The sequence below is a fragment of the Bolinopsis microptera genome, chromosome 5 (genome assembly GCF_026151205.1).
Source record: "Bolinopsis microptera isolate Bmic1 chromosome 5, MBARI_Bmic_1.0, whole genome shotgun sequence".
Classification (NCBI taxonomy): Eukaryota; Metazoa; Ctenophora; class Tentaculata; order Lobata; family Bolinopsidae; genus Bolinopsis; species Bolinopsis microptera.
Window position 1 is genome coordinate 21,317,067 of NC_087076.1, and position 24,993 is coordinate 21,342,059.

The 24,993-nt window shown below is 38.2% G+C and overlaps 4 protein-coding genes across 4 annotated transcripts in view; 3 read left to right on the forward strand and 1 right to left on the reverse strand.

Moving 5' to 3' along the window:
• Positions 1-635: 635 nt before the first annotated feature.
• Positions 636-2,767, forward strand: LOC134815359 (uncharacterized). Its single transcript, XM_063823882.1, has one exon. The coding sequence runs from the start codon at positions 656-658 to the stop codon at positions 2,594-2,596; it is 1,941 nt and encodes a 646-aa protein (XP_063679952.1). The 5' UTR covers positions 636-655; the 3' UTR covers positions 2,597-2,767.
• A 6,102-nt stretch (positions 2,768-8,869) lies between these two features.
• On the forward strand, positions 8,870-16,976 carry LOC134814773 (U3 small nucleolar RNA-associated protein 15 homolog). Its single transcript, XM_063822989.1, has 12 exons — positions 8,870-8,974; positions 9,499-9,591; positions 9,853-9,984; positions 10,243-10,387; positions 13,061-13,147; positions 13,470-13,595; positions 14,226-14,361; positions 14,779-14,863; positions 15,483-15,641; positions 15,853-15,960; positions 16,202-16,385; positions 16,671-16,976. The coding sequence occupies exons 1-12, from the start codon at positions 8,885-8,887 to the stop codon at positions 16,823-16,825; spliced, it is 1,500 nt and encodes a 499-aa protein (XP_063679059.1). The 5' UTR covers positions 8,870-8,884; the 3' UTR covers positions 16,826-16,976.
• On the reverse strand, positions 11,148-24,937 carry LOC134814779 (heme-binding protein 1-like). The gene is made up of 2 exons (XM_063823007.1): positions 24,812-24,937; positions 11,148-12,234 (listed from the first exon to the last, which is right to left on the reverse strand). Exon 2 carries the CDS (start codon positions 12,222-12,224, stop codon positions 11,397-11,399), a length of 828 nt encoding a protein of 275 aa, XP_063679077.1. The 5' UTR covers positions 12,225-12,234; positions 24,812-24,937; the 3' UTR covers positions 11,148-11,396.
• LOC134814780 (ankyrin repeat domain-containing protein 16-like) overlaps positions 24,474-24,993 on the forward strand; it is a 47,197-nt gene continuing 46,677 nt past the window's right edge. The window contains exon 1 of the mRNA XM_063823008.1: positions 24,474-24,541. The gene's annotated coding sequence lies outside the window, so the exon portion shown is untranslated. The remainder of the gene's footprint in view (positions 24,542-24,993) is intronic.

Sequence of the window (24,993 nt, forward strand, 5' to 3'; positions counted from 1 at the left end):
GTGAACGACCCCTAATGTTAACACTTAAAAAATCGTGCTGTAGTTAAATGCGAGAATTCAAAATAGAGTTAATGTTAAATAAGTTAAGTAGTTGGGTTTGCTTACTTTAGTAGAGCTTGGCTTAATCTTAGTTGAAATGCGACTTTGTTATTATTGTGTAAATATTTCACAGTGCTGCAATGCTGTACAAAACTATTTAATATTAAGCCCGGTAAAACTGGTAATTGATACCTTAATTTAATTGTTTTTTTCCCTGTAATGTTCAGATTATGCTTACTTAATCCGAATTTAGAATTGATTAATTATAATATGGTTTTTTGCTTTTGATATAATTACAATTTGATTTAAGTTCTTTCTCTTCACTGTTTCAAGTCGAATAGATGACATAAAAAATAAATCTATCCGTCTAAAATACCCGAATTTTAATACCGTTACGTCAAAAATTTATTTTGTGGTCTTGGCTAATCTCTCATACTAAAGTGTACTGAACACAGTCATCATATGAGAAATGTTCATTTTGTTCATTTTGTTCATTTAACATTTTATTCAAACTTTCTTGCTTTAAAGTTCGACAGTGCAAGTAATATCCCAATTCATGGATAGTATTAAAAGTATCATTACAAGCATCACACAGATTCCTCATAGAAACAGCTTAATGTCTGGAGATGAGGTCGAGGAGAAAACATACCTAAAATCACGTGTATTTGGATCTCACACCATAACCCTCGGTGCAGTCGTCAAATCTTCTGACCACATATTTGTTCCTCGGTCACGTGACATTACAGCATGGTCGGTTACAGGAGAATCAGAAGGTGATAACACCATTAACACAGTTACAGGAGAATCAGAAGGTGATAACACCATTAAAACACCCCACAGAAGTATTATAACCTTCATCTGCGAGTCCCCTCCCACAAAAAATGGTTCCATGTTCCGTGCTAGTTGTGACTGGAGTGGACTGGTTGCCCTGTACGACTCTCATTGGAATTTCAAATATTCCTTCCAAGCTCCAAACCCTCCAACAGCTACTGTTAAATTCCTGACTCCCACTAAGTTAGCTGTACTGACTCGAGGGCATGATGACTTTAAGCCGGGGTGTGTTATTATTTACCAGCTAGGGGAACGTGGTGTTGTGTGGAAATCTGAGGAGTTGTACGATAATATCTGGCAGATAGCTTGTCACCAGGGTGATCTGTTTGTTTGGAAGTGGGTAGAGCCTGTCTTCACCTTGATCAGGTACAATGAGGAGCTGGATGTTGTGAATCAGTTTGAGGTGATGTCGGAGAAGAGTGCTGCAATCGGACATGCTATCAGTGATAAGCATATAGTTTTAGCGCTTTCGTCACGAGATTTGATCCTTCTTGATTCAGAAACAATGGCACAGAAAGATTCGAGTAAACTTAGAGCTGTTTCTAAATCCCCTATTTGGGCTATGGTGTTTGTGTCTGAAGATGAAGTTCTGCTTCAACAAAGTAGGGATAATTTCATCGTGCTGAATTTAATAACTGGAGCCACTGTTAAATCATTTAAAGGACCATCAGGTTTTGTGTGTTTCATGGAACTAGTTGATCTATCACTTTGGATAGGCACTGTAGACGGAGTCTTTCGAGTAAAGTTTTCCTCAAAAGATATTGTCCAAGAATCAGATCTTAACTCAGGGCTGTTAGAACTGACAACTGAGATGAGCTCCTTTCTGTTCCACGAAATAGTGTGTTGTGGAGTTTGTGTTGACGACAACTACATTGTGAGCGGTGACCTGGGTGGGAACGTTTTGGTCTGGGACTCTAGTCTCCCAGGTGACAACCCTAGTCTCCATGACAACCCTAGTCTCCATGACAACCCTGGTCTCCATGACAACCCTGGTCACCATGACAACCCTGTGTTCAGGACTAAGATAGAGGACAGTGTCAGATGTTTGAACTCTGTTAGAACTGGAGAGAATGTGAGCGTGTTTATTGGTACTCTGTCTGGGTGTCTGCTTCAGTGGGACATGAGGAGTGAACCTAAAGTTGTTACTTACAAAGAAGACACTATAACCTGCATCAGAACAACTCGTGATAGGTTATGTTTTGGAATGGTTACTGGAGACATTGAGCTTTACGAAATTAGCAGTGCCAGTGTCCTGACCAAACTATTTAATTTGAGAGTTCACAACCCTGTTCACTCAGAAACTGACCCCAGATTCGGATCCTTGAACCTGAAAGCAGAGATCTGGTCCCTGGAGTTCAGTCCTTGTTCCACTAAAATAGCAACCTGCTCAGAAGACCAAACAGTGAAGATAACCTCCCTGGAAACTAAACAAACACTCTCAACCTTTAAAGACCACACCCTAGCTGTCACGTGTCTCTCCTGGGTCCTCCACTCAGGTCTCTCTCTGCTACTCAGCTGTTCTGATGACAACACTGTGGTCATCAGGGAGACTCTCACTAAGGTGAAACTCAGACAACTTGTTCTACCCTCGGGGATGGTAGGGTTCTGTACCCTCACCTACATTGGAGTCCTGACACCATCGTTATCAGAGGATTACCTGAAACGAATAGGCTCATTACTGGGACTAATGTCAGTGAAATATTTGAAGAACTCAGTAGCAAGATAACGGTGGCATGTGGATCTGAGAACGGGTACCTGATACTGAGAGATGTGGTGAGTGGTGGAGTGATATTTAATGAGAGGGTCCACCAGGGTTCTATAGAGGGGACTAGTGTGTGAGGGGGGCAGGGTGGTTACTTGCTCTTCTGACTGCTGTGTTCAGGTGCATGATGTCTTACTCTAGCTTTTATTTTAATTTTTTTCCCTGCTCTTGCCAAAGGCAAAAAGATCATAGGGAATAAGTAACCGGTTTTGGATATATGAGGTGGCCCGACGGTCCTACGTTGACGACAAAAGTCTGCTCCTTTGCAATATAGACCACTCCCCTATATTTATGTGTATTGGAAGCGTCTGTTATGCTGCGCGCGACGCTAGCCATGTGTAAATTAATTACAGTGACGTTCCTCCTTCGCAAAGTTATTTTCCGCAATTTTCTGGATTATTTATTGTTGATGCGCGCGGCGCTACATTGGTCAAATAAATCGTCAATTTTTACCATGCGCGAATCCCACTCATTTATTAAAACATAGTATATAAATATGTTGCACTTTTTTCCAGTCACACTTTTCACTCGAAAGAATTAATGGTACAAAATACAAGTACATCGTAGGGAAAATTGATCGTGCGTGGTTTAACCGCGGCGAAATTCTTGTTAGTTGACGTTTTATGACTGTTGTTTTTGTGGTTTTTTGATAATTGATGTTTGTTGATATATAGTACCTATGCTACCTCTTATAAAAATGTATTTGTCCTAATGACGATGCTTTAATTGATATTGGAGGGGGGGGGGCCTATTGGAGTGATCCTATGCAACGGTTTGTCTGCATCTCAAGATTATGATTGTTGATCATTCTTACATAATATTATGATTCCAATTAAGCACCGGGGTAGTATAAATAATCAATTTAACAACCATCATTCCAATTCTAGCAAGTTTACAAAATACAAATGGCTCCTAAAGTTTGTGTGCCAGCAGATTTTGGAAGACACCACATTGGGGCACCAAGTCACGGTAACCTCACCTTCAACCTGAGAGAAGGAGTTCAGATCAAAGCAAACTCCATTATACTCTCCCTGAACAGCCCAATTATTGATGACTTAACCACAGACCTTCACCAGACATCACTTGAAGCTGATGACTTTAGCAGGGAGGCAGTGGACTGTTTCATTGAGGCTTCCTACACGGGGGAAGTGGAGGCTTTAAATGTTGGTAATTTCAGGGACGTGAACAAGATGGGACATGTTTTTAAAGTTGACTGGCTTGTCGCCAGATGTGAGGATTACTTTGTGAAGTACTTGGATAAACTTGACGATGCAAGCACCTATCCTGATATACTATTTGCTGCTGAAGAGGCTGAATATCTGATGTATGCTTTGAAGAAACGAGTTCTTCTCAACTTGGTGGTCAGAAAGATTAGACATGTTTTTTCTTCAGCTGTGCGAGACAATTTCATCACCAAGTACCTGTCTGATTTTGGGATCTGCTCAAAGATCAAGATAGATGTTTCTATCGCCATCGTCAAAGAGGACTTGATTCATATATTGATAGACATTTTGATGACACATCTGGACAATCAAGGACATAAGAGCCTTGATGACAACAGTAGATATCTTTTAAAAAACATTGATTTGACAGTTTGCTTCGGAAATGATCCTGAAGTTCATGCAAAACTGTTTACAACACTGGAAAGTATTGAAAATGTTGAAAAAGAGGACTATCGATTGTTTGTAGCTTTAAGTAAGCAATTAACAAGTCAACCACAAAACCAAAGTCCAGTGATTGAGCTTGACCTTCTTTCTTCTTCAAATGATTTTCAGTCAAATACTGAATTTTATACAGTGTTCTGTAAACTTGCCTCAAATCCAAAAGTTGACAATTTATACCAATTTTTTGATGGATTGTGGTTAAGATTATATCAAGAGGGCAATTATGTAGTCCCCGAAGACCTGTCAGCGAAAATTATAGCTGTCAAAGCAGAGCGTGGGTGGGACCAACTCAATAAAGAATATGTCGAAAATATTATGAGGGATGAACATCTGCAGCTGTTAATTGATCCGGTGGCACTTAGCAGTGAAATAGTTTTCGAAGTTGATCAAACCGGATGTATTGCATTTGGTGATTTTATCACTGCTGAAGATTTTGTGGCGAAATATTTCTGCCAAAACTCATCATTTGAATTTGAGTTATCTGATACTGATTATGCAAATATCAAATTTGTTTTTTCTACGACCGCCATGCTCGAAGAGAAACCTGAGACATTCAGTATGAAGTTGGAATTGCTTGATCCAAAACTGAGTACATCTTACCGAATGCCCCGATTGCACATTGCTTTGGAGACCACAGACACAGATTACCTTAATTCCCAAAAATTTGGGCAACAAAAAATTTGAGCGGGCCTCTCGCCCAAATTTTTTGCAGACCAAATTTATTGCATAAATCTTTTCCGTCTGCTAAATTTTTTGCTAACCAAACTTTTGGCATTTGGCCTGTGGCCCTGAAATCTATAGAAAGATGGCTTTTTCTTCATATCCAAGTGAAATTATATTTGAAATTTTAGTTTTCTAATCTGTCATTCATGGCTTGACCAAGTAAAAAGGCTTATATTTTAAATGAATAGAAATAACTGGAATAGCTAACAGGTACTAATAAAACAAATGGCTAGAGGTAAGGATAGCTAGAGATTTAAACAAGATCTGCAAATGGATTATCATCCACCGTAAAGTCTGATCTACAAGCATCAGTTATACCCGACTTCTCAAAGCCTTTCCTTATGTCATCTGGCCTCACTTTTAAATAAATTTTCACATTGTCTGATGAAACTCCTGCATTGAGCTGACACACTATGTTTTTCTCGTACCAATCTTCGTACTTATTGCGCATCAATTTCTTAGCCAGCCCATTGATAGATATGTCCAGGGGCTGCGCTGTAGATGATTTTAGTGGAAAATCGTTCATTTTTCGAAGAATTTGTGCCCAAATTTTCGGTCGCCCAAATGAGTTCAAATTTTCTGCCCAAATTTTTCGGGCTCAAATAAATTGTGCTCAATATAATGGCACACAAATTTTTGGGAACTAAGGTATTATAAAAGGATAATTCCTATTTCGTGGTGTGGTTACCCAACTTATGATGATCCCAAGACTTGGAGTTGGGGAATTATAGACTTTTACGAGCACCAGGAAGACAAGTCAGATGAGATTGAAAGTAAAGACGAAAGTAAAGACGAAAGTGTTGCGTACGTTTACAATATTCAAAATGACATGACATGTCGCCTGGTAGCATATCATGTAGACTGTAAATTATAATTATATAAACTTACAAAGAACATTAATAATTAATTATATTAATTATAAAGAAATTGACACGTTGGACATAATGCCAGAGACACGGTTTCCCAATTTTTTACTGGATTGGAAACCAAACTATGGAAAGAGACTGAGAGGACGACCCCGCAAAGGCTGGATGGCCTGTGTACTCGAGGATGCGGCTGACTTTACAGGTGTCGATTAAATCAGCATAGACGCAGTAAAACAGTTAGCTCTAAAACGAGTGGAATGGAGGAACATGCTACACCGTAGAAGAGATGTGTGTGGTGCAGGCCACTCCAACGACTAGGAGGAGACCTCTTCATGTAGCATGTAGCACATGTATGTAATGTATGTATAAAGAAATTGATGTTTTATATTATAATATATAATATCATTTATTGTGCACAGCCGTTCTATAGTTAGATAGTTGGTGAAAAGCGCTGTCATAATTTAGGTATATCATAAATGATTCGAATTTCGTGATGCATGGGTAGAAAAAACCTTAACCTGGTAACCTTGTTGCCTGCACAAGAGAAATGTGATCTATATAATATGGTCACTTAAAGTTAAAATTTCATGACTGGTTTTTGTGTTTTGTTTTATAGTTTTTGATGACTGATATTATTATATATACATTTTGTTCTTGTGACTTGATGTTTTATTCCTCCATTCGAAGATTTAGCTCACAATAACTGGAATGCTTGTGGAGACACTCAATAATGTGAGAAGTGATGATTTATATGATTCCAATTAAGTACTTTAGTTCATGATTATCATCACTAACATTTTACTTCTAGCAAGATTACAAATGGCTCCCAAAGTTTGTGTTCCAGCAGATTTTGGAAGACACCACATTGGGGCACCAAGTCACGGTAACCTCTCCTTCAACCTCAGAGAAGGAGTTCAGATCAAAGCAAACTCCATTATATTGTCCCTGAACAGCCAAATTATTGATAACCTGACCACAGACCTTCACCTGACATCACTTGAAGCTGATGACTTTAGCAGGGAGGCAGTGGACTGTTTCATTGAGGCTTCCTACACGGGAGAAGTGGAGGCATTGAATGTTGGTAATTTCAGGGAAGTCAATAAGATGGGCTATGTCTTCAAGGTTGACTGGCTTGTTGCCAAATGTGAGCAGTACTTTTTGTCGTACCTGGAGAGACTGAATAGTGATAGTAGTTACTCTGATGTATTGTTTGCTGTCGAGGAGGCTGTGTATGTCCTGTCTACTCTGAAGACGAAGGATCTCCTTCACATGGTGGCAAGGAAGATCAACCTTGTTTTTTCCACTGAAATGAGGAGTAGTTTCATTACTGAGTACTTGGTTGATCTAGGAATCTGCTCAAAGGCCAAGATTAATACATGTATCACTATCGTGAAACAGGACTTGATCCATGTATTAATAAAAATTCTTTTGGAACATCTGGAAAAGCTAGGACGCAAGAACCTCGATGAAAACAGTAGACATCTCTTAAGAAATGTTGATTTAACTGTTTGCTTGGGAAAACATCCAGACATACATGCTCAACTGTTTACAACACTAGAAAACATTGAACATGTTGAAAAGGAAGACTATCAATTATTTGTATCGCTACATAGACAAACAACCAGTCAATCTCACGACCAAAATTCGTCTGTAGAACTTGATCTTTTTCCATTTCCAAAAGATTTCCTTTCTTACACCGACTTTGAATTTGTGCTGTATAAACTTGCTTCAAATCCAAGAGTTGACAGTTTGTATACATTGTTTGATGGACTATGGTGTAGATTATTCCAAGAAGATTTTTTTGGGGGTAGTTGTAAAGTCCCTGACGACATAGCAGAGAAAATTGTTGCTATCAAAGATGAACACTGCTGGGGCAGGATGAACTATAATTATGTTAACCGTATCGATAGTGCAAACTCAGATCACTTAATGCCATTAATTGATAACGTAAGAAACTGTATTAATGGCCTTGTCTCTATTCAACCCAGAACGATTGTGTTTTGTGATTACATCACGGCTGGAGATTTTGTGGAGAAATATTTCCGTCATAACTCTTCATACGAGTTTAAGACAGAAGCGAAGTATAAGGACATGAATTTTGTTTTTTCTACAACTGCTATGATCGGAGACGACCCTGACACGTTTAGCATGAAGTTCGTTTTGATAGAGAATCGCCAAAAGAAAAAGATGAAGTTAGAACAGCATGACACAAATCGGCACGGATATCACCACATGCCAAAATTACATTTTGCCTTGGAAGTTATCGCTGCTGATGAAAATGCTGATGAGTCCACATTTCTCCCTATTTCGTGGTGTAGTAAACCAATTTGCGATAAAACGAGAACTTATTGGAAGTGGGGTTACGTTGCTTTTCATGGGAAAGAATGCGAAAAGTTAGATATGTTTTTGAGCAAAGATGGTAGTGTCGAGTTTAATGAAAATGTGGCTACTTTTAGTTTGACTGATGGATCAGAAAAAGTTCGACTAGTAGCATATCTTATAGAGTAAACAGTAGTAGCATATCTTATCTTTATCTGATTAGTTTATAATGTGAGATAGTTTTAGATATAACCATAATTAGTGTCTACTTGATAATGATAAATTCTTAAATCAGGATTAGCTCATACTTTTTATCTTAACTTCGACTATAAAGATTTAAGTTGGACGATCTTGGATTAAAGCTCATTTCCTACACAAGCAATTATTATTTTTGTATTTTGACTCGATTAGCCACGCCTAGAAGGACATCATATAATGTTAAATGAATTTGACCGTTTTATTTTTGTGATACTTATACAGAATTTTTTGGATTTCACATAAGTCCTCGAAACTTTAATTTTTCATTTTCTTGATGTGACATATTTTGACTGTTTTAGTAAAAATCGCAATTGAAACTGCTGTCATTTACCCACTCTGATCTGAGTAACAGCTGATGTTTTGCTTCAGATGTTTTACAGCCTCTCATTTCATCAATCTAATACTACTTTTCAACAGGTAGAATGGCAGATTTAAAGAAACTGATTATCAAAGAAAATACTAAAATATTGTCAAAATCAACTCCTGAGGAAAGATTCTGGAAGAAATTTAAGGTATTTATTGCCAAATCACATTTTTATTTATCATTTTGATATAATATGGGATTGACAATAGTCATTACTTTCATGCTTAAAACTTTCAGTTTCAAATAGTTTCAAAAGTTCCGTAGTCTTTCATACAGTGCTTTCAATGAATGTTAGATTGCTCCTGAACATATTTCATTGGACCCAAATCATAACAACAATAGTGACCATGCATTATCATTTATCATGACCGATTACTGTACTACAATATCAAGTTATTAAGCTTAGTATTGTTATATATTAGTTTCCGCAACAAACCAACTTGGGTAGCCACCGTTATTAATCATCGGTACACTTGAGTAGCCTGGAAACCTTCTCAGGGAACGTCTTTATCAGGTGTTTATCAGTGCTCTGATTAATAAATATTGCAATTTTGTTACGTTGCTCCTGTGACAAAAGTTAACTGAAAAATTCATCTCAGAATAATTCGCCACAAGTCATGTATTTAAACTCTTTTTAATTTGTGTACCTTGAGAACTCTTGTTTATTTTCAGTTCGCAGCTGCTATCAAAGAGTTTGGCTCTGTCTCACACCTGTCATTCTCCCATGAAGCTCCTTACTACTACACTGTTACTTCGGGCACCAAGGTATACTGTTACAAAGAGGACAAAGTATACTACCAATTACCATACATAGTACTAAGTATAGTACTAAGATCTTATTTTTAACCGACTATGACAGTATGATGTCATGTTATCTGATTTCGACCAGATCTTCCCGACGGCCTTTCGATCTGTTTCGAAGTTAACCTGGTAATGAGTTTGAAGTTGCCATTAAAATGCTGTGTTAACTGTTAACAGTGTTACAATGTGTGTTGTTGTGCTGTGTGTTAACAGTGTACTAACCAGGTGAATGTGTACAGTGTAAAGACTAACGCTGTTCAACAGAGTATCAGTAGGTTCAAGAAGACAGCTTACTCAGGCTGCATCAGACGGGACGGTAAACTGGTTGTAGCTGGGTCCGAGGACAACTCTATACAGGTTATAATACTAATTAATCAATTAATTAAATAATTAATTAGTAATATATTATACAGGTTATAATATATTACTGTACTTTAGTTATCCTTTTAACTTATTCCATATCAGATAAGCTAATAATTTGTAACATCTTATATTAGTGATATTGCTTATGATTTTGCAGTTTTAGTGTTAGCTGAGGTGATAATAGTCAAAACCAAACTCTTAATAAAAACTATAAAGTTAAAAACTTGACAATACGTAACGTTTCCTGTGCAGGTGTTTGAAGTGGGGACCAGGTCTACATTACGTCAGCTGACAGGTCACGTGCGTCCTTGTCACGTGACACAGTTCGACCAGGACAACACTCACCTGCTCAGTGGGGCTGATGATAAGACTCTCAGGTGCTGGGACCTCCCTACAGGTAGGGTATTTAAATAGAAGGTACTCTCAGGTGCTGGGACCTCCTTACAGGTAGGGTATTCAAGTAGAAGGTACTCTCAGGTGCTGGGACCTCCCTACAGGTAGGGTATTCAAATAGAAGGTACTCTTAGGTGCTGGGACCTCCCTACAGGTAGGGTATTCAAATAGAAGGTACTCTCAGGTGTTGGGACCTCCCTACAGGTAGGGTATTTAAATAGAAGGTACTCTCAGGTGTTGGGACCTCCCTACAGGTAGGGTATTCAAGTAGAAGGTACTCTCAGGTGCTGGGACCTCCCTACAGGTAGGGTATTCAAATAGAAGGTACTCTTAGGTGCTGGGACCTCCCTACAGGTAGGGTATTCAAGTAGAAGGTACTCTCAGGTGCTGGGACCTCCCTACATGTACAGGTAGGGTATTCAAGTAGAAGGTACTCTCAGGTGCTGGGACCTCCCTACAGGTAGGGTATTCAAGTAGAAGGTACTCTCAGGTGCTGGGACCTCCCTACAGGTAGGGTATTCAAGTAGAAGGTACTCTCAGGTGCTGGGACCTCCCTACAGGTAGGGTATTCAAGTAGAAGGTACTCTCAGGTGCTGGGACCTCCCTACAGGTAGGGTATTCAAGTAGAAGGTTCATGTTATAATTCTGTTTGTCTAAATGCCCACTTGCAAATTTGATTTATTATAGATATAGATGTAACATTTAGTTTTGATTTTGTTGATATTAAAAACTTCCCAAGTGACTCAAGAAAGAAAACGACAAAATTATTTATACAATTATGTATCCAAAAGGAAAAAAATAAATAAGTGTCCAATAAGTTATTTGAACCAATCCGCCCGAGCCAATCAAGATAACAAGGAATCTCATTCTTGGCCTGCAAAATGATTTAGTTCAGGCCGGAATTCAAAACTCACAAACCGACACAATCATGGTAAGATCAGAATTATTTTTAGTTAAAATAGAGTTTCTTAATGAACTTAAATAATATGTGAAACTTGAACCCAAACTGTCCATCACATGTAGGCGTCGTCCACCAGAATGGCTTCCATGCGTTGCCTCCCGAATCCATGATGAGTCCAACCAGCAGTTAACCTCATGTAAGGAAAAGGAGTAATGTTATCCCGTTCCAGTGCTGATTTCAGTAAAGCGAACTGGTTGAAGTACTCAGGATCCTCCCTGTACCCCCCGAACGCCCGTATGTACAGTTTATAGTCAGGATATTCGTGGACCCACACTTCCTTGATAGTGGATGCCGGAGGGTTGCTCTGAAACTGTTGAGGAATGTAAACAAGCAGCCTAGCATTCACGACTTCGCCGTTCTGGTCGAGCCAATATCTCTCCACGACGGGTGAGAGAAAGGACATCTTCTCCCCACGATCGTTGTTGTCTCCACTACTGTAGCGGTACAGCCGAATGTACGCCTCCCTAAAACCCTCTGGTCGGTCCAGATCCACCATTGTGGTGGTCCAGTTTGCACGTGCAAGCAGTCGCGTTTCATACCCGCATCCAGCAGACTCGAGTTCGTCAAACACCGGGCACTCCTTGTTGTTGCAAATCTGTGCAGCCGGCTTTGGTTTGTGACGTCTCAGCAGATGATGTTGCCCATTTGGGGCAGTACCAGTTTCGTTTGCAGCGTTTTCGTAAAGATCTTCGTTATCTGGATCTGCCAGGTACTCCTCACATTCTTTGTAGCCATCCGCCTCTTCGCGGGTGAAACTCCCTTCTGCCTCTTGTTTTATGTTGAAATGTTGCCTGTATTTTGGGGACTTGTACCGGTGAGCTTCGCCGAGGTTAAAAAGTGAAACAGCCAGTAGTCCTAGCACCACGAACAGTCGAGACATTTCAGTAAATCTGAATATAATCATATTGTTAAGTGCTGAAACAATTAAATATAGCATAAATCTTTTATTGCGAATTGATTAGATAATCGTATAGACCCTATAGAGAATTTAATTTACGGATACAGTCAAGAGTAAAGGAAAGTTATAGAAACGTAACAAAAAGTTCAGGAAAATGAATAAAATGAGGATCGTTCTTTATTGAACAGACAATTTAGGGTTTAAGAGGGGGAAAACTTAATGTAACGGAAACTCGTATAATTAGGCTGAGAGCGATAAGCTCTTTTCCGATTATATTTCTACCCTCTTAATCAGAGGAATAAGAATTTTTCACCCGAATTTGTCCTGATCTCTCCCCAATAACCATGACTTAATATGGATTGGGAGTATTTTAACAGTTTTTTTTGCACTTTTCCGTTCCCTGATCGAAACACCGTTTACTTAAAAGATAACAGTTATCAGTTGCAGGTAATTATCGTACTCCCAGACGGAAAATTATTAAACAAGACAACAAGTCAGCAATAGGAAATTGACCTTCCAGCTGATCAACCTTAACTGTTCATATAATTGTTTTTAATCAATATTTTGGATGCGTTAAAAAGTATTGATCAGGGAGGGCATGTTATCATCGATGAATGAAACTGTGCACAGTTCAAACTCACAGTTCTCAGTGGTGCTGTATGGTGAAAATTTAAACGAACTTAACTTATTAAAATCCTTTTTCTTGTCTGCAGTATCAGTAGCCGATACCGGTTCTGTTTTGTAGTACCCATAATTACTAATTAGTTAATTAATATATTAGCTAATTAATTAATTAATATAACAGTTGGTTCCTGCAGGTGACGAGGTGTTGTGTATGAAGGGACACGATGATTACATCAGATCTGCTGCTACTGTAGCTATGTGTCCTGATATCTGGTTCTCTGGTGAGTCATATCCCACTTTGTTATTGCCATAATATAAGTAACATATCAACATATGATTAACATATAATTAACATATAATTAACATATAATTAACATATAATTAACATATAATTAGCATATGATTAGTACAACCCTCTCAAACCAAATATGGTTAATCCTTCGAAATTCATTAATCATGTCATATTGTAATGAAGTATACCACCGAATATTTAACACGTGGGTTTAACACGTGGGTTTAACACGTGGGTTTAACACGTGGGTTTAACACGTGGGCTTAACACGTGGGTTTAACACGTGGGTTTAACACGTGGGTTTAACACAGGGAGTTACGACCACACAGTTAAGATGTGGGATAAGAGAAGTGGAGAGTGCACACTGACCATGGATCACGGGTACCCTGTGGAAAGTATTGTGGTTTTACCAACTGGGGGCATTGCTATCAGCTCAGGTAATGATTAACAGCATATTATAAACAATAAACATTTATTATCAAGGTAATGCTTTTGGACACGAAGGGAAACACACAACGTAAGGCTTGAAATCTTCGTAAAACTACATCATTAGAGCCTGTTGTTATATAGTAGTGTTGAAAGTATTATAAAACGTATTATTAAGGTAGTTGATTGGATTTGTTGTAATACTGTTTTGATGTCAAAAAGACGGTTTATGTCCAAATTGGTGACCGGCTATATGTGGTTTAAAAAACTCTCGTTTTAGTAACACCGTAATAATATGTTGTAATCTGTGGCTAATTAGCGTTTTCAGTATACAATACCATTTAGTCTGTATTTCTCATAATAATAGCATATTATTATGATATTTCCCATAGTATTAGCACCACGTGACACCCCCTACAAACAATTATGACGGTTTCAAACAAAGCTGAGAATGTTTTTAATAATTTATTTACCTATCCAATTCTGTAAACAATTATGACGGTTCACGATAGTGGACCTATCATTTAATTTTAATCCTGTGTAATCCTGTGTAATCCTGTGTAATCCTGTGTAATCCTGTGTAATCCTGTGTAATCCTGTGTAATCCTGTGTAATCCTGTGTAATCCCCCTCCTCCCACAGGCAGCAACAAGATAAAGGTGTGGGATGTACACAGGTCGGGTGCGCTGCTCACCACCCTCTCTAATCACCAGAAGACTATCACGTGTCTCGCTCTCGACTACACTAACACTAGGCTGCTTTCAGCTTCACTTGATCAGTCAGTCTGAATTACAGTTAATTGTTTCTTGATTTAATGAATTTGATATGATCATTTTAAAGAAATGTGCCGTATAGGTTAGCTTATGATCATGCATTTGCGTTTTATGAAAGACGTGTTTATTGTCGTAGTAGAACTCACTATTTTTCATAACATTATACAACTCTATCTCATCTTGTATTGCATAATACCTACTATTGGATTCAATAATGTCTGAAATTAAAGTATGCTGTGCTCTACCAAACATTTCAACCAGAGGTCCGTATTAAAACATAAATTAAACATATATTATACATAATATGTTATATATTAAACATATATTATACATAATATGTTATATATTAATCATATGTTATACATAATATTTTATATATTATAATACACATGTTATAACATATTGACCATGTTATCCCACAGCCAAGTAAAGATGTACGACTTGAGCTCTTACAAAGTTACACACTCCATCAAGTACTCTGCTCCTGTGCTCTCTGTAGGAACCACGGTAATTTATATTTCACTGTTTAACTGTTTCACTATTTCACTATTTAACTGTTTCACTATTTAACTGTTTCACTATTTTGCCATTTCACTAATTCACTGTTTCACTATTTAGTTATTTATTATTTTGTTGTGTCACGAATTGTGTAATGTTCGTAATGTTATGTAACTCATGATCACGATATTTATGATTGTATATGAGATGAAACTGAACAATTACTTTTTATTTTTGTAGCTTCCTGGTAAGTTTTAATTAAAAGTATCAAAATTACTTCTGAGATTTTGAAGGGATGTGTATTGTATAGTTCCATTCAACAAATTTCCATCTCAAATTCCTTTGTACTCACAACATAAGGAAACTGTACTAATTTCTTTACATTGCGTCACATCATGAAACATCGCTGTATAATCTCCAAATAGTTGAAATCTGGAATATAGCTTTCACAGCTCCAACAGTCTAAATTTTAACAATTCCCAAATCCTGCTGTAGTCATGGTTACTGTATCACTTTCACACTTCTACCCGTAATCCAACCCTAGATAATACCTACTCAATGTAACAATGTGTTATGATAATGTGAACACTGAGTATAACTGTATAACAACTACCCTAACTACCTGCAGGCTAAGAATAGTCACCTGATAGTGGGCTGTAGTGACGGTATAGTTCACATCAGGGAGCACCCTTCTCCTGCCCCTGTCCCTACTAAACGCCCCCTCTCTGCTATCAACCCAGGATCTGGTGGTTACTTTGCTAGGGGCAAGAACATCCCTCCTGCCAAGGTAGGTCGCCTTAATTAGCTCTTCAGAATTGTTAATTGCTAAGGTTATATTGTCATAGAACATTGATTATTTGTTAGTTGTTAATCAATAATGGTAGCTTAGTTTAGCTCAGTTAAAGATTATCGGGCGTTTCGATAACAAGAGGTTGAAAATATTGAGAAGTGCTACTAAGGTTGGTTACTAAGGTGTGTTACTAAGGGTTACATTTCAGAAAGATGCAGTGTCAGGAGAGAAGGAAACTAAGAGGACTAAACTCGCTCAGTACGACTTACATCTAAAACGATTCCAGTACACCGAGGCTTTTGATCACGTTGTTAAGGTGTGTATTAATTATAGGGTTTACTCTGCTACGTAAATGATGTTAAATTTGTACAAAATAATGTTTATAGCCTTCTCTGCCTAACATTGTACCAAATAATCTTATATTACTTCGCTAGGATTTGTCTAATATTACCTTTTTTCTGAAATGATCAGTTAGCACGGTCTAATACCTCACCACTGTTAACAGTACCATGGTTACCACCACTGTTACCATGGCTATAACCACTCCAATCCCACAGAGTCGACACGGTCCAGATATAGTGGTATCAGTAATACAGGAGCTGTTCCGCCGTGACACGATGAAGCGGGTACTGTCAGGACGTAATGAGGAGACATTACAGCCAATCCTGACGTTCCTTGTTGCTCACGTGACTAATCCAAGATATTGTAGTGTTCTCTGTGATGTTGCTCACATTCTTGCAGGTGAGGGGTTCTGTTGTGTTAGTTGATATTAACATTATATCTTTACTTTAATAGAAGTCTAGTTTCTCAACCTAGCCTTCTTAGGTAGCTTAACCAGGCCCAGGGTTAAAAGCTATAATTGTGAGACAAATGTTAGAGGACAGAGAGCCTAGTTTAATGCGCTATTTTCCCAATTTATAGCTCTTTCACGAAATTTCGTCCGATTTGACAGCAAGATGTACCATATCCCAGCCAATTTAACGTACAAAAAGTTGTTACGCCCCTTATCTAACCTCCCTATTTCAGATTTATACTCACCTGTTCTTGGAATGTCACCTGCAATTGACAAATTATTTGAAAAGCTGAACAAACGACTGAAATTTGAAATAAAGGTACAAGAACGCTACATGAAACTGCAGGGAGCTATGGAATGCTTTTTTACTGCGACTGGACTTTCTTGAGAGATGATATTTTAGATCATTAAATTTAAACTTTTGGGTTTTATTTTACACGATCAGGGATATGATATTTTAACTGTTGTAATTTATTCTTGACTGTTCAGTTTCTCTTTTGTAAGTTCGACTATTTATTGAAATGTCGTTCATTTTAAAATGCTACGTTCTTTCATTGCTTTCAATCAACATGTTAATAAAGGGGGTGGATAAAATTCAATATGATTCAATTCCTAGCACATTCAATTCCTAGTTCATAGTGTACTCATGTACTGACATGTATAACCGAAGCCTAAGTCAACAGTATCGAATAACAGTTAGAATTCTCTGTAACCTTCAGTATCATCTAGGTGAATGTCAACATTGTGATCTCTTTTACACTATCGTGAAGCATTTACAGGTACGTTGGATTAAACATAATGAATGTTAAAACCTCCCCTCACATTTCAAATCATGATAGCTTGTTTCGTTGACTTGGCGTGGTGTGCTGGTCACTGTGAGAATCTGTATGTTGTGTAGCGCGCGGTGCAAAACAGCTATGTCAATTTTAAGCCTCATCACCTCGACCTTAGTCGGCGCAATAAGTGCGTGCGTGCGTACAGGGTGCCGCGCAGCCACGTTATTGAGCATGGCCCTCAGGGCTATTTGCCCTGGGCGCGGTAAGATATTCTCACGCGTGAGGCGCGTGTGCCCAATTTTCGCGTCATTTAATTCATTTCCGTCGCTCGTGCACGCGTGTCGAAACCTATGTTCTTGCGTGGAGCCCCTAATAGTATTTACTCTACACTTTTATTGCTGATGAGAGCTCTCGTTCTAACTTAGAATCAAAGTTACCTGAGGAACATGTCCTTTCCATATTGCTTATGGATCTCTAATCTAGATCTGCCATTCAAAATGAAGCTACGAAGGCCAAGGTGTCAAGGTGAGCTGCTCTCCATTACTTTCCTTTTCAATCACACCACAACTAAGTTAATTTCAGCATTTCCAATTCAAAACACCCGCTTCTCATTAAATTGTTCGTTCCCCTTTTCATCGTTATCCTCTGCAACGTTGTCAGTTGTACCGTCGTTAAACTGAAATAGCTGAGCGGCTAATCCTTGCTGCTACTGGTTTTTTTCACTGCTTTAAAAACCTGCAGTAAATTCTAATTGAAATACTGCGGCCATCTTCACAATTAAATTCCTACTTGCTACTAGACTGTCGTGTCGTGGCAAGCCGCGTTGCATTTCCGCCATTGCATCTTCACGTCAAATCGTTAAAGAAGTGGATTGCGATATCCCATATCGTTAGACAATGGAATTGCTCTTAATTAATAACCATCCCTTCTCACAGATAAAGAAATGAATTGTAAAGAAACGTGTCAGTCAGACAAACTACTGAATCTTGCCTCAAAGGGACGTGCAATGCTACTTCAGGTAAAATGTAGCTTATTTACAGTCTTTTCTCTCTAGTTTAGCGTTTTAAACGCCAAAATGAGAAAATGGCAATTTTTGCCCTCCTATCGTATTTCCACCTTGAATATTTTTCTCGCTCGAACGTGAGGGTCTCTCTTGTTTCTTCAAACATGTTTCAAAATCATAGATGCTTTTTTAAAGTAATACGACCAGAGTAAAGGGTTAGGTGATCGGCTTTCTCCCCATATGTTGCATAAATCAATTTTTAGTACGCTGATATCTTTGTATCTTTACACCCAAACTGGAACTCCCATTTTCTTATCTCACAAGATCGGTTGTATTCTATATCTAAGATAACTAAACTCACAACTGATTCAAGGCAGCAGTCGATGTTGGAGACTTGGAGAGGGAGGCCAGGGCCAGGGTGGCAGTGAAACTTTGCGGGCTTTCTAAACGTTTCTTATACTTAACACGTTTTTGCTAGTAGTTGACGTTTTTGCTAGTAGTTGACGACGTTGTATTCTAACTTTCTAAGATACGCTTTAAATAATTAATTACAATAAACACTGAACTTTATCGAGTTCCAAAGTTCTTACCTAAGGGCCTCAACTAGATTTCACATACGATTCTATTTTAACTGCGACACCCCTAGGAAGCCCTGTGTAAAGGAGAAGGCTGCACGAGCTGCTCTAACAAGAATAAAGACACCTTGCTTATCTTAGCTGCTAAACATGGACACCTCAACGTAGTGCGGACCTTACTCGACCACTTTGGGAGTGAGTATTTTAGGGACTTAGTTGATAAATCCTGTTTTATTTCTACATAATCGGATCGGACTTTATTTGAACATACATTAATTGGACGCTGGAGGCCCTAGCGTTCATTTTTAATGTCTGTTCAAATAAAGCCCGACAAGGTAGTTAAATTAAATACATTAAATGGATGCCTTTTAGCGTTAATTTTAATGTCCGTTCACGCAATGCCCAGTCAAATTTAAACGTCCGATAAGGTATGTCAACGAAACGTAACTAACCAATCTTTTCTGAATTCTGTCAGGTTACTCACTAATGTTTACTGTCAAGTGACTCATTAATGTTAACTGTCAGGTGACTCACTAATGTTAACTGTTAGGTGACTCACTAATGTTAACTGTCAAGTGACTCACTAATGTTAACTGTCAGGTGACTCACTAATGTTAACTGTCAAGTTACTCACTAATGTTCACTGTCAGGCGACTCACTAATGTTAACTATCAGGTAACTCACTAATGTTAACTGTCAGGTGACGCACTAATGTTAACTGTCAGGTGACTCACTAATGTTGACTGTCAGGTGACTCACTAATGTTTACTGTCAAGTGACTCATTAATGTTCACTGTCAGGTTACTCACCAATGTTTACTATCAGGTTACTCACTATTGTTAACCCCCTATCAAGATTCTAAAAAAAGTGCGATGAGATTGGATTTTGACACTAGAAGTGCGATTTTCACGAAATGTACTCCCCACCCCCCCCCCCCCCTCCAGCCTGCAAGATTTCTTGCCCCACAAATTATTTTCTATTTAAAAAGATTTCGCGAGTCCCTTTGTAAGCGAAAAGTATGTCACTGTTATTGGATCCATAAATAACGAAAAATTTACGTGCGTATTTTCATGAATTGTATTATGTTACATATTGTAATTATGGTAAGCCTCACGTAGCACGATGGTTGAGGGCGCGCTCGTCAAGCAGTTGACTCTGGTTCGAGTCTCGTCGGCGGTCATTCTTTTGGCAATTATTAATTATTTTACTAAAATTATCATCAGAGCACCTTGTAATATACGTTATCCGATAGATTATACTGTTCGTACTTCATCTAGAGAACTAAGAGACTGAGAAGACCGGCATTTAAGGATTTGTCCGGGGAAGGCCTCGTTCACACTGGAACATGTCAAATTATTGTAAACGGAGTTATCTGGTAATGTTTGTTTTGTTTATGGCTAGAATTTAGAATGGAATCAATGTGATGAGGATCCAGAGTTAATTACCTGCTAGGATTAATAAGTCAGTTCTCCAGTTGAAGAGACCCTTTCTCAAACTTTTAATGAAGAAATATTCACTATGCCTATGGCAGTATCAAGTATATTCTGAGAAAGAATATAGCCAGGAATAGTACCTCCTTTAATGGTAACCATGGTAACTATAGTAACCACTGTGAATCTTGATCTTATAACAACTAGTATCCTTTAAGACTTAGACAGTACAGTGAATAAACACGCTGAAAAGCGATGAAAATGCAAGCGCGCGACCGAATATGTAGTGCTGAAAGAGGGTGCCGAAATCTCGCGGAGAATCTCACGATATTGTGAGCCTAGCTATGAGATTTAAACGAAACTCGCAAAAATCTGGCAAAAATCTCGCGCGCGTTACGTCGAAGTTTTCACGCTATAAACAAGTGATAAAATACACGTTAAGAGTACATATAAAATACATGTTAAGTTCCTAATTCCCTCAACTTTTAAGTTAAACTTTTTCTGTTTCCTCATTTATTTACAAATTTTGTGCGATGAGTCCGGCTCGCAATCTCGCATAAATCTTGAGCTGGGTTGTTAACTGTCAAGTTACTCACTAATGTTAACTGTCAGGTGACTCACTAATGTTAACTGTTAGGTGACTCACTAATGTTAACTGTCAGGTGACTCACTAATGTTTACTGTCAGGTGACTCACTAATGTTAACTGTCAAGTTACTCATTAATGTTCACTGTCAGGCGACTCACTAATGTTAACTGTCAGGTGACTCACTAATGTTAACTGTCAAGTGACGCACTAATGTTTACTGTCAGGTGACTTACTAATGTTTACTGTCAAGTGACTCACTAATGTTTACTGTCAAGTGACTCACTAATGTTCACTGTCAAGTGACTCACTAATGTTTACTGTCAAGTGACTCACTAATGTTCACTGTAAAGTGACTCACTAATGTTAACTGTCAGGTTACTCACTAATGTTTACTGTCATGTCAAGTGACTCACTAATGTTCACTGTAAAGTGACTCACTAATGTTAACTGTCAGGTGACTCACTAATGTTAACTGTTAGGTGACTCACTAATGTTAACTATCAGGTGACTCACTAATGTTAACTGTCAGGTGACTCACTAATGTTCACTGTAAAGTGACTCACTAATGTTAACTGTCAGGTGACTCACTAATGTTAACTGTTAGGTGACTCACTAATGTTAACTGTTAGGTGACTCACTAATGTTAACTATCAGGTGACTCACTAATGTTAACTGTCAGGTGACTCACTAATGTTCACTGTCAAGTTACTCACTAATGTTAACTGTCAGGTGACTCACTAATGTTAACTGTTAGGTGACTCATTAATGTTAACTGTCAGGTGACTCACTAATGTTTACTGTCAGGTGACTCACTAATGTTAACTGTCAAGTGACGCACTAATGTTTACTGTCAGGTGACTCACTAATGTTTACTGTCAAGTGACTCACTAATGTTTACTGTCAGGTGACTCACTAATGTTTACTGTCAGGTGACTCAGTAATGTTCACTATCAAGTTACTCACTAATGTTTACTGTCAGGTGACGCACTAATGTTAACTGTCAGGTGACGCACTAATGTTTACTGTCAAGTGACTCACTAATGTTTACTGTCAAGTGACTCACTAATGTTCACTGTAAAGTGACTCACTAATGTTAACTGTCAAGTTACTCACTAACGTTAACTGTCAGGTGACTCACTAATGTTAACTGTCAAGTGACGCACTAATGTTTACTGTCAAGTGACTCACAAATGTTTACTGTCAAGTGACTCACTAATGTTTACTATCAGGTGACTCACTAATGTTTATTGACAAGTGACTCATTAATGTTTACTGTCAAGTGACTCACTAATGTTAACTGTCAAGTTACTCACTAATGTTAACTGTCAGGTGACTCACTAATGTTAACTGTTAGGTGACTCACTAATGTTAACTGTCAGGTGACTCACTAATGTTTACTGTCAGGTGACTCACTAATGTTAACTGTCAAGTGACGCACTAATGTTTACTGTCAAGTGACGCACTAATGTTTACTGTCAGGTGACTCACTAATGTTTACTGTCAGGTGACTCACTAATGTTAACTGTCAAGTTACTCACTAATGTTTACTGTCAGGTGACTCACTAATGTTTACTGTCAGGTGACTCACTAATGTTAACTATCAGGTGACTCACTAATGTTAACTGTCAGGTAACTCACTAATGTTCACTGTCAAGTGACTCACTAATGTTCACTGTAAAGTGACTCACTAATGTTAACTGTCAGGTGACTCACTAATGTTAACTGTCAGGTGACTCACTAATGTTAACTGTTAGGTGACTCACTAATGTTAACTATCAGGTGACTCACTAATGTTAACTGTCAGGTAACTCACTAATGTTCACTGTCAAGTGACTCACTAATGTTTACTGTCAAGTGACTCACTAATGTTCACTGTAAAGTGACTCACTAATGTTCACTGTAAAGTGACTCACTAATGTTAACTGTCAGGTGACTCACTAATGTTAACTGTCAGGTGACTCACTAATGTTAACTGTTAGGTGACTCACTAATGTTAACTATCAGGTGACTCACTAATGTTAACTGTCAGGTAACTCACTAATGTTCACTGTCAAGTGACTCACTAATGTTTACTGTCAAGTGACTCACTAATGTTCACTGTAAAGTGACTCACTAATGTTAACTGTCAGGTTACTCACTAATGTTTACTGTCATGTCAAGTGACTCACTAATGTTAACTGTCAGGTGACTCACTAATGTTAACTGTTAGGTGACTCACTAATGTTAACTATCAGGTGACTCACTAATGTTAACTGTCAGGTAACTCACTAATGTTCACTGTCAAGTGACTCACTAATGTTCACTGTAAAGTGACTCACTAATGTTAACTGTCAGGTGACTCACTAATGTTAACTGTCAGGTGACTCACTAATGTTAACTGTTAGGTGACTCACTAATGTTAACTATCAGGTGACTCACTAATGTTAACTTTCAGGTAACTCACTAATGTTCACTGTCAAGTGACTCACTAATGTTTACTGTCAAGTGACTCACTAATGTTCACTGTAAAGTGACTCACTAATGTTAACTGTCAAGTTACTCACTAATGTTAACTGTCAGGTGACTCACTAATGTTAACTGTTAGGTGACTCACTAATGTTAACTGTCAGGTGACTCACTAATGTTTACTGTCAGGTGACTCACTAATGTTAACTGTCAAGTGACTCACTAATGTTAACTGTCAAGTGACGCACTAATGTTTACTGTCAGGTGACTCACTAATTTTACTGTCAAGTGACTCACTAATGTTTACTGTCAAGTGACTCACTAATGTTTACTGTCAGGTGACTCACTAATGTTTACTGTCAAGTGACTCACTAATGTTTACTGTCAAGTGACTCACTAATGTTTACTGTCAAGTGACTCACTAATGTTTACTGTCAGGTGACTCACTAATGTTTACTGTCAAGTGACTCACTAATGTTTACTGTCAGGTGACTTACTAATGTTTACTGTCAAGTGACTCACTAATGTTAACTGTCAGGTGACTCACTAATGTTTACTGTCAAGTGACTCACTAATGTTAACTGCCAGGTGACTCACTAATGTTTACTGTCAGGTGACTCACTAATGTTAACTGTCAAGTGACGCACTAATGTTTACTGTCAGGTGACTCACTAATGTTTACTGTCAAGTGACTCACTAATGTTTACTGTCAAGTGACTCACTAATGTTTACTGTCAAGTGACTCACTAATGTTTACTGTCAGGTGACTCACTAATGTTTACTGTCAAGTGACTCACTAATGATAACTGTCAGGTGACGCACTAATGTTTACTGTTAGGTGACTCACTAATGTTAACTGTCAGGTGACTCACTAATGTTAACTGTCAGGTGACTCACTAATGTTTACTGTCAAGTGACTCACTAATGTTTACTGTCAAGTGACTCACTAATGTTTACTGTCAGGTGACTCACTAATGTTTACTGTCAAGTGACTCACTAATGATAACTGTCAGGTGACTCACTAATGTTTACTGTTAGGTGACTCACTAATGTTTACTGTTAGGTGACTCACTAATGTTTACTGTCAGGTGACTCACTAATGTTTACTGTCAAGTGACTCAGTAATGTTAACTGTCAAGTGACTCACTAATGTTAACTGTCAGGTGACTCACTAATGTTTACTGTCAGGTGACTATATGGAGTGCTTTAACAAGACAGGTAAAAGAGCTCTACACGAAGCAGCACAGAACAAACGTCTTGATATCACGCAGTTTCTCATAAGCAAAGGTAGGCACTTTTTAGAAATTACATTTACTTCGAAAATTAGGTTCATGGCGATTAGCACTTGATTGTAACAAGATTGGCTACTTTTTGGTTGTGATCACAAAACTTTAAACGTAATCAGACCCGACTCGGAGATGGCTGTCGGGATACATTGGGAGCTTTCTATCTTTATTATTGCATCATTTATTAGAGCCCTCCTTGTGGAAGGCTTACCAAAAGATGTGAGGTCTGGTCTCCGGAGAGAACCAGTTACACATTGGAACTTAATCTTACCTCAAATTATTTGTTATATAGTAGTGTTGAAAGTATTAAAACTGCCGATTGAGTGGTGCTAGGCCTATTTGTATGTCAACCTAGCTCTTTCCTTGCGCGGATCCATGGAAATTATCAGAATCTTTCCTTGCTAGCCTCCAGAGCGGCAAGTAATGAGACACGTGAAGGTCACAAGATAGCAC